The sequence below is a fragment of the Salmo trutta genome, chromosome 24 (assembly GCF_901001165.1).
Source record: "Salmo trutta chromosome 24, fSalTru1.1, whole genome shotgun sequence".
Classification (NCBI taxonomy): Eukaryota; Metazoa; Chordata; class Actinopteri; order Salmoniformes; family Salmonidae; genus Salmo; species Salmo trutta.
In genome coordinates, this window is record NC_042980.1 from 38647439 (window position 1) to 38660670 (window position 13232).

General features: G+C 42.0%; 1 protein-coding gene across 2 annotated transcripts in view; it reads right to left on the bottom strand.

Annotated features, from left to right (window-relative positions):
• The window catches only part of LOC115161260 (type I inositol 3,4-bisphosphate 4-phosphatase), a 62938-nt gene that overhangs the window by 41161 nt on the left and 8545 nt on the right, over positions 1-13232 (bottom strand). For both annotated transcript variants that reach the window (XM_029712097.1, XM_029712096.1), the window contains exons 2-3: positions 10565-10881; positions 10370-10414 (exon numbers count right to left, since the gene is read on the bottom strand). In XM_029712097.1, the coding sequence (XP_029567957.1) occupies positions 10370-10414; positions 10565-10670 (151 nt within the window). In that variant the 5' untranslated portion in view covers positions 10671-10881. The remainder of the gene's footprint in view (positions 1-10369; positions 10415-10564; positions 10882-13232) is intronic.

The following is a 13232-nucleotide window of genomic DNA, read 5'->3' on the forward strand; positions in this document are numbered from 1 at the left end:
TAGAGCGTTATGGTTACGTTATGGTTAGGTCAACATGATGTAGAGCGTTATGGTTAAGTTATGGTTAGGTCAACATGACGTAGAGCGTTATGGTTACGTTATGGTTAGGTCAACATGGTGTAGAGCGTTATGGTTACGTTATGGTTAGGTCAACATGACGTAGAGCGTTATGGTTACGTTATGGTTAGGTCAACATGGTGTAGAGTGTTATGGTTAGGTCAACATGGTGTAGAGTGTTATGGTTAGGTCAACATGGTGTAGAGCGTTATGGTTACATTATGGTTAGGTCAACATGGTGTAGAGTGTTATGGTTAGGTCAACATGGTGTAGAGCGTTATGGTTACGTTATGGTTAGGTCAACATGGTGTAGAGCGTTATGGTTACGTTATGGTTAGGTCAACATGATGTAGAGCGTTATGGTTAAGTTATGGTTAGGTCAACATGACGTAGAGCGTTATGGTTACGTTATGGTTAGGTCAACATGGTGTAGAGCGTTATGGTTACGTTATGGTTAGGTCAACATGACGTAGAGCGTTATGGTTACGTTATGGTTAGGTCAACATGGTGTAGAGCGTTATGGTTAGGTCAACATGGTGTAGAGCGTTATGGTTAGGTCAACATGGTGTAGAGCGTTATGGTTAAGTTATGGTTAGGTCAACATAATGTAGAGCGTTATGGTTAGGTCAACATGGTGTAGAGCGTTATGGTTACGTTATGGTTAGGTCAACATGGTGTAGAGCGTTATGGTTACGTTATGGTTAGGTCAACATGGTGTAGAGCGTTATGGTTACGTTATGGTTAGGTCAACATGATGTAGAGCGTTATGGTTAAGTTATGGTTAGGTCAACATGGTGTAGAGCGTTATGGTTAGGTCAACATGACGTAGAGCGTTATGGTTAGATCAACATGGTGTTGAGCGTTATGGTTACGTTATGGTTAGGTCAACATGGTGTAGAGTGTTATGGTTACGTTATGGTTAGGTCAACATGGTGTAGAGTGTTATGGTTACGTTATGGTTAGGTCAACATGGTGTAGAGCGTTATGGTTACATTATGGTTAGGTCAACATGGTGTAGAGCGTTATGGTTACATTATGGTTAGATCAACATGGTGTAGAGTGTTATGGTTAGGTCAACATGGTGTAGAGTGTTATGGTTACATTATGGTTAGGTCAACATGGTGTAGAGCGTTATGGTTAGGTCAACATGGTGTAGAGCGTTATGGTTACATTATGGTTAGGTCACCATGGTGTAGAGCGTTATGGTTAGGTCAACATGGTGTAGAGCGTTATGGTTACGTTATGGTTGGGTCAACATGATGTAGAGCGTTATGGTTAAGTTATGGTTAGGTCAATATGGTGTAGAGCGTTATGGTTAGGTCAACATGACGTAGAGCGTTATGGTTACGTTATGGTTAGGTCAACATGACGTAGAGCGTTATGGTTACGTTATGGTTAGGTCAACATGGTGTAGAGTGTTATGGTTACGTTATGGTTAGGTCAACATGGTGTAGAGCGTTATGGTTACATTATGGTTAGGTCAACATGACGTAGAGCGTTATGGTTACGTTATGGTTAGGTCAACATGGTGTAGAGCGTTATGGTTAGGTCAACATGGTGTAGAGCGTTATGGTTATGTTATGGTTAGGTCAACATAATGTAGAGCGTTATGGTTAGGTCAACATGGTGTAGAGCGTTATGGTTACGTTATGGTTAGGTCAACATGGTGTAGAGCGTTATGGTTACGTTATGGTTAGGTCAACATGGTGTAGAGCGTTATGGTTACGTTATGGTTAGGTCAACATGGTGTAGAGTGTTATGGTTACGTTATGGTTAGGTCAACATGATGTAGAGCGTTATGGTTAAGTTATGGTTAGGTCAACATGGTGTAGAGCGTTATGGTTAGGTCAACATGACGTAGAGCGTTATGGTTACATTATGGTTAGGTCAACATGGTGTAGAGCGTTATGGTTACGTTATGGTTAGGTCAACATGGTGTAGAGCGTTATGGTTACATTATGGTTAGGTCAACATGGTGTAGAGCGTTATGGTTAAGTTATGTTAGGTCAACATGGTGTAGAGCGTTATGGTTACGTTATGTTAGGTCAACATGGTGTAGAGCGTTATGGTTAGGTCAACATGGTGTAGAGCGTTATGGTTACGTTATGGTTAGGTCAACATGGTGTAGAGCATTATGGTTAAATCAACATGGAGTTGAGCGTTAGGGTTAGGTTAACATGGGGTAGAGCGTTATGGTTACATTATGGTTAGGTCAACATGGTGTAGAGCGTTATGGTTATGTTATGGTTAGGTCAACATGGTGTAGAGCGTTACGGTTAGATCAACTTGGTGTTGAGCGTTATGGTTACGTTATGGTTAGGTCAACATGGTGTAGAGCGTTATGGTTACGTTATGGTTAGGTCAACATGGTGTAGAGCGTTATGGTTACGTTATGGTTAGGTCAACATGGTGTAGAGTGTTATGGTTAGGTCAACATGGTGTAGAGTGTTATGGTTAGGTCAACATGGTGTAGAGCGTTATGGTTACATTATGGTTAGGTCAACATGGTGTAGAGTGTTATGGTTAGGTCAACATGGTGTAGAGCGTTATGGTTACGTTATGGTTAGGTCAACATGGTGTAGAGCGTTATGGTTACGTTATGGTTAGGTCAACATGGTGTAGAGCGTTATGGTTAAGTTATGGTTAGGTCAACATGACGTAGAGCGTTATGGTTACGTTATGGTTAGGTCAACATGGTGTAGAGCGTTATGGTTACGTTATGGTTAGGTCAACATGACGTAGAGCGTTATGGTTACGTTATGGTTAGGTCAACATGGTGTAGAGCGTTATGGTTAGGTCAACATGGTGTAGAGCATTATGGTTAAGTTATGGTTAGGTCAACATAATGTAGAGCGTTATGGTTAGGTCAACATGGTGTAGAGCGTTATGGTTACGTTATGGTTAGGTCAACATGGTGTAGAGCGTTATGGTTACGTTATGGTTAGGTCAACATGGTGTAGAGTTTTATGGTTACGTTATGGTTAGGTCAACATGATGTAGAGTGTTATGGTTACATTATGGTTAGGTCAACATGATGTAGAGCGTTATGGTTACATTATGGTTAGGTCAACATGGTGTAGAGCGTTATGGTTAGGTCAACATGGTGTAGAGCGTTATGGTTATGTTATGGTTAGGTCAACATAATGTAGAGCGTTATGGTTAGGTCAACATGTTGTAGAGCGTTATGGTTACGTTATGGTTAGGTCAACATGGTGTAGAGCGTTATGGTTACGTTATGGTTAGGTCAACATGGTGTAGAGCGTTATGGTTACGTTATGGTTAGGTCAACATGATGTAGAGCGTTATGGTTAAGTTATGGTTAGGTCAACATGGTGTAGAGCGTTATGGTTAGGTCAACATGACGTAGAGCGTTATGGTTACATTATGGTTAGGTCAACATGGTGTAGAGCGTTATGGTTACGTTATGGTTAGGTCAACATGGTGTAGAGCGTTATGGTTACATTATGGTTAGGTCAACATGGTGTAGAGCGTTATGGTTACGTTATGTTAGGTCAACATGGTGTAGAGCGTTATGGTTACGTTATGTTAGGTCAACATGGTGTAGAGCGTTATGGTTAGGTCAACATGGTGTAGAGCGTTATGGTTACGTTATGGTTAGGTCAACATGGTGTAGAGCATTATGGTTAAATCAACATGGTGTTGAGCGTTATGGTTAGGTTAACATGGTGTAGAGCGTTATGGTTACATTATGGTTAGGTCAACATGGTGTAGAGCGTTATGGTTATGTTATGGTTAGGTCAACGTGGTGTAGAGCGTTACAGTTAGATCAACATGGTGTTGAGCGTTATGGTTACGTTATGGTTAGGTCAACATGGTGTAGAGCGTTATGGTTACGTTATGGTTAGGTCAACATGGTGTAGAGCGTTATGGTTACGTTATGGTTAGGTCAACATGGTGTAGAGTGTTATGGTTAGGTCAACATGGTGTAGAGTGTTATGGTTAGGTCAACATGGTGTAGAGCGTTATGGTTACATTATGGTTAGGTCAACATGGTGTAGAGTGTTATGGTTAGGTCAACATGGTGTAGAGCGTTATGGTTACGTTATGGTTAGGTCAACATGGTGTAGAGCGTTATGGTTACGTTATGGTTAGGTCAACATGATGTAGAGCGTTATGGTTAAGTTATGGTTAGGTCAACATGACGTAGAGCGTTATGGTTACGTTATGGTTAGGTCAACATGGTGTAGAGCGTTATGGTTACGTTATGGTTAGGTCAACATGACGTAGAGCGTTATGGTTACGTTATGGTTAGGTCAACATGGTGTAGAGTGTTATGGTTAGGTCAACATGGTGTAGAGTGTTATGGTTAGGTCAACATGGTGTAGAGCGTTATGGTTACATTATGGTTAGGTCAACATGGTGTAGAGTGTTATGGTTAGGTCAACATGGTGTAGAGCGTTATGGTTACGTTATGGTTAGGTCAACATGGTGTAGAGCGTTATGGTTACGTTATGGTTAGGTCAACATGATGTAGAGCGTTATGGTTAAGTTATGGTTAGGTCAACATGACGTAGAGCGTTATGGTTACGTTATGGTTAGGTCAACATGGTGTAGAGCGTTATGGTTACGTTATGGTTAGGTCAACATGACGTAGAGCGTTATGGTTACGTTATGGTTAGGTCAACATGGTGTAGAGCGTTATGGTTAGGTCAACATGGTGTAGAGCGTTATGGTTAGGTCAACATGGTGTAGAGCGTTATGGTTAAGTTATGGTTAGGTCAACATAATGTAGAGCGTTATGGTTAGGTCAACATGGTGTAGAGCGTTATGGTTACGTTATGGTTAGGTCAACATGGTGTAGAGCGTTATGGTTACGTTATGGTTAGGTCAACATGGTGTAGAGCGTTATGGTTACGTTATGGTTAGGTCAACATGGTGTAGAGCGTTATGGTTAGGTCAACATGACGTAGAGCGTTATGGTTACATTATGGTTAGGTCAACATGGTGTAGAGCGTTATGGTTACGTTATGGTTAGGTCAACATGGTGTAGAGCGTTATGGTTACATTATGGTTAGGTCAACATGGTGTAGAGCGTTATGGTTACATTATGGTTAGGTCAACATGGTGTAGAGCGTTATGGTTACGTTATGTTAGGTCAACATGGTGTAGAGCGTTATGGTTACGTTATGTTAGGTCAACATGGTGTAGAGTGTTATGGTTAGGTCAACATGGTGTAGAGCGTTATGGTTACGTTATGGTTAGGTTAACATGTTGTAGAGCGTTATGGTTACGTTATGGTTAGGTCAACATGATGTAGAGTGTTATGGTTAGGTCAACATGGTGTAGAGCGTTATGGTTACATTATGGTTAGGTCAACATGGTGTAGAGCGTTATGGTTACGTTATGGTTAGGTTAACATGGTGTAGAGCGTTATGGTTACGTTATGGTTAGGTCAACATGGTGTAGAGCGTTATGGTTACATTATGGTTAGATCAACATGGTGTAGAGTGTTATGGTTAGGTCAACATGGTGTAGAGCGTTATGGTTAGGTCAACATGGTGTTGAGCGTTATGGTTACATTATGGTTAGGTCAACATGGTGTAGAGCGTTATGGTTACGTTATGGTTAGGTCAACATGGTGTAGAGCGTTATGGTTACATTATGGTTAGATCAACATGGTGTAGAGTGTTATGGTTACATTATGGTTAGGTCAACATGGTGTAGAGCGTTATGGTTACGTTATGGTTAGGTCAACATGGTGCAGAGCGTTATGGTTACGTTATGGTTAGATCAACATGGTGTAGAGCGTTATGGTTAGGTCAACATGGTGTAGAGTGTTATGGTTACATTATGGTTAGGTCAACATGGTGTAGAGCGTTATGGTTACGTTATGGTTAGATCAACATGGTGTAGAGCGTTATGGTTAGGTCAACATGATGTAGAGCGTTATGGTTACGTTATGGTTAGGTCAACATGGTGTAGAGCATTATGGTTAGATCAACATGGTGTTGAGCGTTATGGTTAGGTTAACATGGTGTAGAGCGTTATGGTTACATTATGGTTAGGTCAACATGGTGTAGAGTGTTATGGTTACGTTATGGTTAGATCAACATGGTGTAGAGCGTTATGGTTACGTTATGGTTAGATCAACATGGTGTAGAGCGTTATGGTTACGTTATGGTTAGGTCAACATGGTGTAGAGCGTTATGGTTAGATCAACATGGTGTTGAGCGTTATGGTTACGTTATGGTTAGGTCAACATGGTGTAGAGTGTTATGGTTACGTTATGGTTAGGTCAACATGGTGTAGAGTGTTATGGTTACGTTATGGTTAGGTCAACATGGTGTAGAGCGTTATGGTTACATTATGGTTAGGTCAACATGGTGTAGAGCGTTATGGTTACATTATGGTTAGATCAACATGGTGTAGAGTGTTATGGTTAGGTCAACATGGTGTAGAGTGTTATGGTTACATTATGGTTAGGTCAACATGGTGTAGAGCGTTATGGTTAGGTCAACATGGTGTAGAGCGTTATGGTTACATTATGGTTAGGTCACCATGGTGTAGAGCGTTATGGTTAGGTCAACATGGTGTAGAGCGTTATGGTTACGTTATGGTTGGGTCAACATGATGTAGAGCGTTATGGTTAAGTTATGGTTAGGTCAATATGGTGTAGAGCGTTATGGTTAGGTCAACATGACGTAGAGCGTTATGGTTACGTTATGGTTAGGTCAACATGACGTAGAGCGTTATGGTTACGTTATGGTTAGGTCAACATGGTGTAGAGTGTTATGGTTACGTTATGGTTAGGTCAACATGGTGTAGAGCGTTATGGTTACATTATGGTTAGGTCAACATGACGTAGAGCGTTATGGTTACGTTATGGTTAGGTCAACATGGTGTAGAGCGTTATGGTTAGGTCAACATGGTGTAGAGCGTTATGGTTATGTTATGGTTAGGTCAACATAATGTAGAGCGTTATGGTTAGGTCAACATGGTGTAGAGCGTTATGGTTACGTTATGGTTAGGTCAACATGGTGTAGAGCGTTATGGTTACGTTATGGTTAGGTCAACATGGTGTAGAGCGTTATGGTTACGTTATGGTTAGGTCAACATGGTGTAGAGCGTTATGGTTACGTTATGGTTAGGTCAACATGATGTAGAGCGTTATGGTTAAGTTATGGTTAGGTCAACATGGTGTAGAGCGTTATGGTTACGTTATGGTTAGGTCAACATGACGTAGAGCGTTATGGTTACATTATGGTTAGGTCAACATGGTGTAGAGCGTTATGGTTACGTTATGGTTAGGTCAACATGGTGTAGAGCGTTATGGTTACATTATGGTTAGGTCAACATGGTGTAGAGCGTTATGGTTACGTTATGTTAGGTCAACATGGTGTAGAGCGTTATGGTTAGGTCAACATGGTGTAGAGCGTTATGGTTACGTTATGGTTAGGTCAACATGGTGTAGAGCATTATGGTTAAATCAACATGGTGTTGAGCGTTATGGTTAGGTTAACATGGTGTAGAGCGTTATGGTTACATTATGGTTAGGTCAACATGGTGTAGAGCGTTATGGTTATGTTATGGTTAGGTCAACATGGTGTAGAGCGTTACGGTTAGATCAACATGGTGTTGAGCGTTATGGTTACGTTATGGTTAGGTCAACATGGTGGAGAGCGTTATGGTTACGTTATGGTTAGGTCAACATGGTGTAGAGCGTTATGGTTACGTTATGGTTAGGTCAACATGGTGTAGAGTGTTATGGTTAGGTCAACATGGTGTAGAGTGTTATGGTTAGGTCAACATGGTGTAGAGCGTTATGGTTACATTATGGTTAGGTCAACATGGTGTAGAGTGTTATGGTTAGGTCAACATGGTGTAGAGCGTTATGGTTACGTTATGGTTAGGTCAACATGGTGTAGAGCGTTATGGTTACGTTATGGTTAGGTCAACATGATGTAGAGCGTTATGGTTAAGTTATGGTTAGGTCAACATGACGTAGAGCGTTATGGTTACGTTATGGTTAGGTCAACATGGTGTAGAGCGTTATGGTTACGTTATGGTTAGGTCAACATGACGTAGAGCGTTATGGTTACGTTATGGTTAGGTCAACATGGTGTAGAGCGTTATGGTTAGGTCAACATGGTGTAGAGCGTTATGGTTAAGTTATGGTTAGGTCAACATAATGTAGAGCGTTATGGTTAGGTCAACATGGTGTAGAGCGTTATGGTTACGTTATGGTTAGGTCAACATGGTGTAGAGCGTTATGGTTACGTTATGGTTAGGTCAACATGACGTAGAGCGTTATGGTTACGTTATGGTTAGGTCAACATGGTGTAGAGCGTTATGGTTAGGTCAACATGGTGTAGAGCGTTATGGTTAAGTTATGGTTAGGTCAACATAATGTAGAGCGTTATGGTTAGGTCAACATGGTGTAGAGCGTTATGGTTACGTTATGGTTAGGTCAACATGGTGTAGAGCGTTATGGTTACGTTATGGTTAGGTCAACATGGTGTAGAGTGTTATGGTTACGTTATGGTTAGGTCAACATGATGTAGAGTGTTATGGTTACATTATGGTTAGGTCAACATGATGTAGAGCGTTATGGTTACATTATGGTTAGGTCAACATGATGTAGAGCGTTATGGTTACGTTATGGTTAGGTCAGCATGGTGTAGAGCGTTATGGTTACGTTATGGTTAGGTCAACATGGTGTAGAGCGTTATGGTTAGGTCAACATGGTGTAGAGCGTTATGGTTATGTTATGGTTAGGTCAACATGGTGTAGAGCGTTATGGTTAGGTCAACATGTTGTAGAGCGTTATGATTACGTTATGGTTAGATCAACATGGTGTAGAGCGTTATGGTTACGTTATGGTTAGATCAACATGGTGTTGAGCGTTATGGTTACATTATGGTTAGGTCAACATGATGTAGAGCGTTATGGTTACGTTATGGTTAGGTCAACATGGTGTAGAGCGTTATGGTTACGTTATGGTTAGGTCAACATGGTGTAGAGTGTTATGGTTAGGTCAACATGGTGTAGAGCGTTATGGTTACGTTATGGTTAGATCAACATGGTGTTGAGCGTTATGGTTACATTATGGTTAGGTCAACATGGTGTAGAGCGTTATGGTTACGTTATGGTTAGGTCAACATGGTGTAGAGCGTTATGGTTACATTATGGTTAGGTCAACATGGTGTAGAGCGTTATGGTTAGATCAACATGGTGTAGAGCGTTATGGTTACGTTATGGTTAGGTCAACATGGTGTAGAGCGTTATGGTTACGTTATGGTTAGGTTAACTTTGGTGTAGAGCGTTATGGTTACATTATGGTTAGGTCAACATGGTGTAGAGCTTTACGGTTAGGTCAGCGTGTGTAGAGCGGTGTGGACCACTTTGCTATGTTCATCTTTCCCTTGATCCTAACTAGTCTCCCAGTCCCCGCCGCCGAAAAACATCCCCACAGCATGATGCTGCCACGACCATGCTGCACCGTAGGGATGGTGCCAGGTTTCCTTCAGACGAGTCTTTAGGTGCCTTTGGCAAACTCCACGAGGGCTGTCATGTGCCTTTTACTGAGAAGTGGCTTCCGTCTGGCCACTCTACCATAAAGGCCTGATTGGTGGAGTGCTGCAGAAATGGTTGTCCTTCTGGAAGGTTCTCCCATCTCCACAGAGGAACTCTGGAGCTCTGTCAGAGTGACCATCCTGCGATTGCTCAGTTTGGCCAGCTCGATGAAGTGTCTTGGTGGTTCCAAACTTCTTACATTTAAGAATGATGGAGGCCACTCTGTTCTTGGGGACCTTCCAATGTTGCAGACATTTTTTGGTACCCTTCCCCAGATCTGTGCCTCGACACAATCCTGTCTCTGAGCTCTACGGACAATTCCTTCGACCTCAAGGCTTGGTTTTTGCTCTGACATGCACTATCCACTGTTGGACCTTATATAAATAGGTGTGTGTCTTTCCAAATCATGTCCAATCAATTGAATTTACCACAGGTAGACTCCAATCACCTCAAGGATGATCAATGGAAACAGGATGCACCTGAGCTCAATTTCAAGTCTCATAGCAAACAGTCTGAATACTTATGTAAATAAGGTATTTCTGTTTTTAATGTTTAAAAAATGTGCAAACATTTCTAAAAACCTGTTTTCACTTTGTCATTGTGGGCTATTGTGTGTAGATTGATGAGGGAAAAAAATATTTAATCAATTTTAGAATAAGGCTGTAACCTAACAAAATGTGGAAAAAGTCAATGGGTCTGAATCATTTCTGAATGCATTGTATATATCAAAGACAATTGAACAGCAGTGAGAAGTTGACTTCAGCATCACCACACTCACCAAGGCTGAACTCCAACACCGGTTCATCTGGGTCCTGACTGTTACCTACAACAACACAGAGATACTGTTTCTTTACTACAGCTACAGTGACTAACAAGGCAAGATTATGCACATGCTAATTTTGACGGCCTGCGTTAACTCAGTGGGCAATAAGAAATACTCTAACTACGGTAACTATAGTAACCGGGCCCTTACCTGCCAGTGTCAGCCCCATCATCTCAGCAGAGAGGTCAAAGGTGTTAGCCCGGTACACGGACCATGGCCGGTGACGCGGGCTAACCTTCCCCTTCCCCGACATCATGCCTTGGGGGTCAGGGTTTAGGGGTCGGGGGGGTGAAGTCTGAGGGGTTGGAGAAGAGGATTCTGGGTAAGGGGTGGAGGGGGTTAAGAACACACACCACACGCCCTCCTCACACAAACACTCTCTTCAGATCAGATCCCTGTGTGTGTGTGTTGGAATGATCATTTCCTGTGTGACGGTCTCTTCAGTCTCTGGTCTCTTAGCGATGGAGCTGGAGGGAAAGAGAGATAATGACAACAAAGGTATTAGCCACCGTCACCATAGAAACAGAATGGTTGGAGTGGATGGTGGACACACACTTCACCTGATCTTTATTTGTTATCGACATGACCCTCCCCACTCTGCTGAATCAAGGTGAGGCACATGAACTGTCGCTATACAGTTACATGAGTAGCACAATGTCACTACAACACAGCTGCCCCTCTTATGTACTAAACCAAATCAAATCAAATTTGATTTATCACATACACATGGTTAGCAGATGTTTATGCGAGTGTAGCGAAATGCTTGTGCTTCTAGTTCCGACCATGCAGTAATATCCAACGAGTAATCTAACCTAACAATTTCACAACAACTACCTTATACACACAAGTGTAAAGGAATGAATAAGAATATGTACATAAAAAAATATATATATATGAATGAGTGATGGTATAGAACGGCATAGGCAAGATGCAGTAGATGGTATAGAGTACAGTATATACATATGAGATGAGTAATGTAGGGTATGTAAACATTATATGAAGTGGCATTGTTTAAAGTGGCTAGTGACACATTTATTACATCAAGATGGCAAGATGCAGTAGATGGTACAGAGTACAGTATATACATATGAGATGAGTAATGTAGGGTATGTAAACATTAGTGGCATTGTTTAAAGTGGCTAGCGATACATTTATTACATCAATTTTTCCATTATTAAAGTGGCTTGAGTTCAGTCAGTATGTAGGCAGCAGCCACTCAATGTTAGTGATGGCTGTTTAACAGTCTGATGGCCTTGAGATAGAAGCTGTTTTTCAGTCTCTCGGTCCCAGCTTTGATGCACCTGTACTGACCTCGCCTTCTGGATGGTAGCGGTGTGAACAGGCAGTGGCTCAGGCAGTACTATTCAGCTCCTACATCTACATCTATACTTTACAGTAGTCTTACATCTCTACTTTAAAGTTGGCTTTCCATTCTGGCCTCAGAGTCGGTGCTCCTCTATAATCGTTGTTCTTGATTCCTAACAACACACTGAAATATTCAACAGCTCGGAAACTTTCATGAAGTGATGGGAGATCTGAGAGGGAAAACTCCAAGCTCCAGGGAATGTCTGGGAAGTTCTAGGAATCTTTGAGTTTTCCAAAAAGAAAGCATCTGACAACAGTGAGTGATTGGTGGAAGATGAGGAACACGGTGATGGAGAAACTCTATAATGGACTGTGCACTGTGGTGGCTGATTTCTATTCTCTGTCTGTAAAAGTGCTAAGACATGCAGTGTGAAGAGGCTGAGTTAGGGGAAATGTGACGTTCCACACAGCTGCAGGGAGCCAAGAGACAGACAGAGAGGAAGAGAGAGAGGGAGAGAGAGAGAGAGAGAGAGAGAAGAAAAGGCAATCTACACGTCATCTTTTGTGTCATAGAACTAATGCTGTCTAATTCTCATTACGCATCGTCCACAGGAGGTTGGTGGCACCTTCATTTGGGAGGACGGGCTCATGGTAATGACAGGAGTGGAATCAGTGGAATGGTATCAAATACATCAAAGACATGTTTCCACGTGTTTGATGCCATTCCATTTGCTCCGTTCCAGACATTACTATGAGCCGTCCTCCCCTCAGCAGTCTCCTGTGGCATAGTGTTTTGCCCCTCAACAGTTTACAGAAAAAGATAGTACAACACACACACACACGCACAACCACACATGCAAACAGGCACCCATCCCAGTCTGTCCTGGCCAGAGAGAACACCTGCTACACACAACACCAAAAGCAGGCCAAGCTCCCAGAATCCTTTGCTCCTTCCTTCCTTCCTCCCAGCATTAGCCCTATTCTAAAAGATTGGATGGGTACCATTACCCCTTGTTCTCTTCAATCTTAAAGGAGAGTTACAATCAGGGGGTGTTGAGGTACAAAGTGTTCTGAATGTTATATCTGAGTGTTGATTCTAGTGGGGTTAATTGACGCCACCTGCGGTGAATAAATGAAGTGTTATTTGAGTCGCAATGGTCATAAAGGGTTTACTTTTAATTCAAACACATTCACTTAGACATAGGATGTTATGTATTGTGTGGCTGTAGGATTGTGACGCAGAGAACATGACTCAGCTAGTGGCCTGAGTGGGAGCGATAAGACAGCGTATCAAATCAGGATCAAGGCTAGGTTGTTTTTCTGGTGGAATGCCTCTTTATATAGAGGCGTGGAAACACTGAGCAGAGGTGAGAGAACGGTGTGAGATTCATGTTCATACAGTGAGGCTCTTTATACCATGTAACAGTTGGATAAGGAACTTGTAAAGACCAATGTAATGTATTTCTTCTGGTAACTGGGATCTTTGATAACGAAAACAACCCTTGTTGCAAAT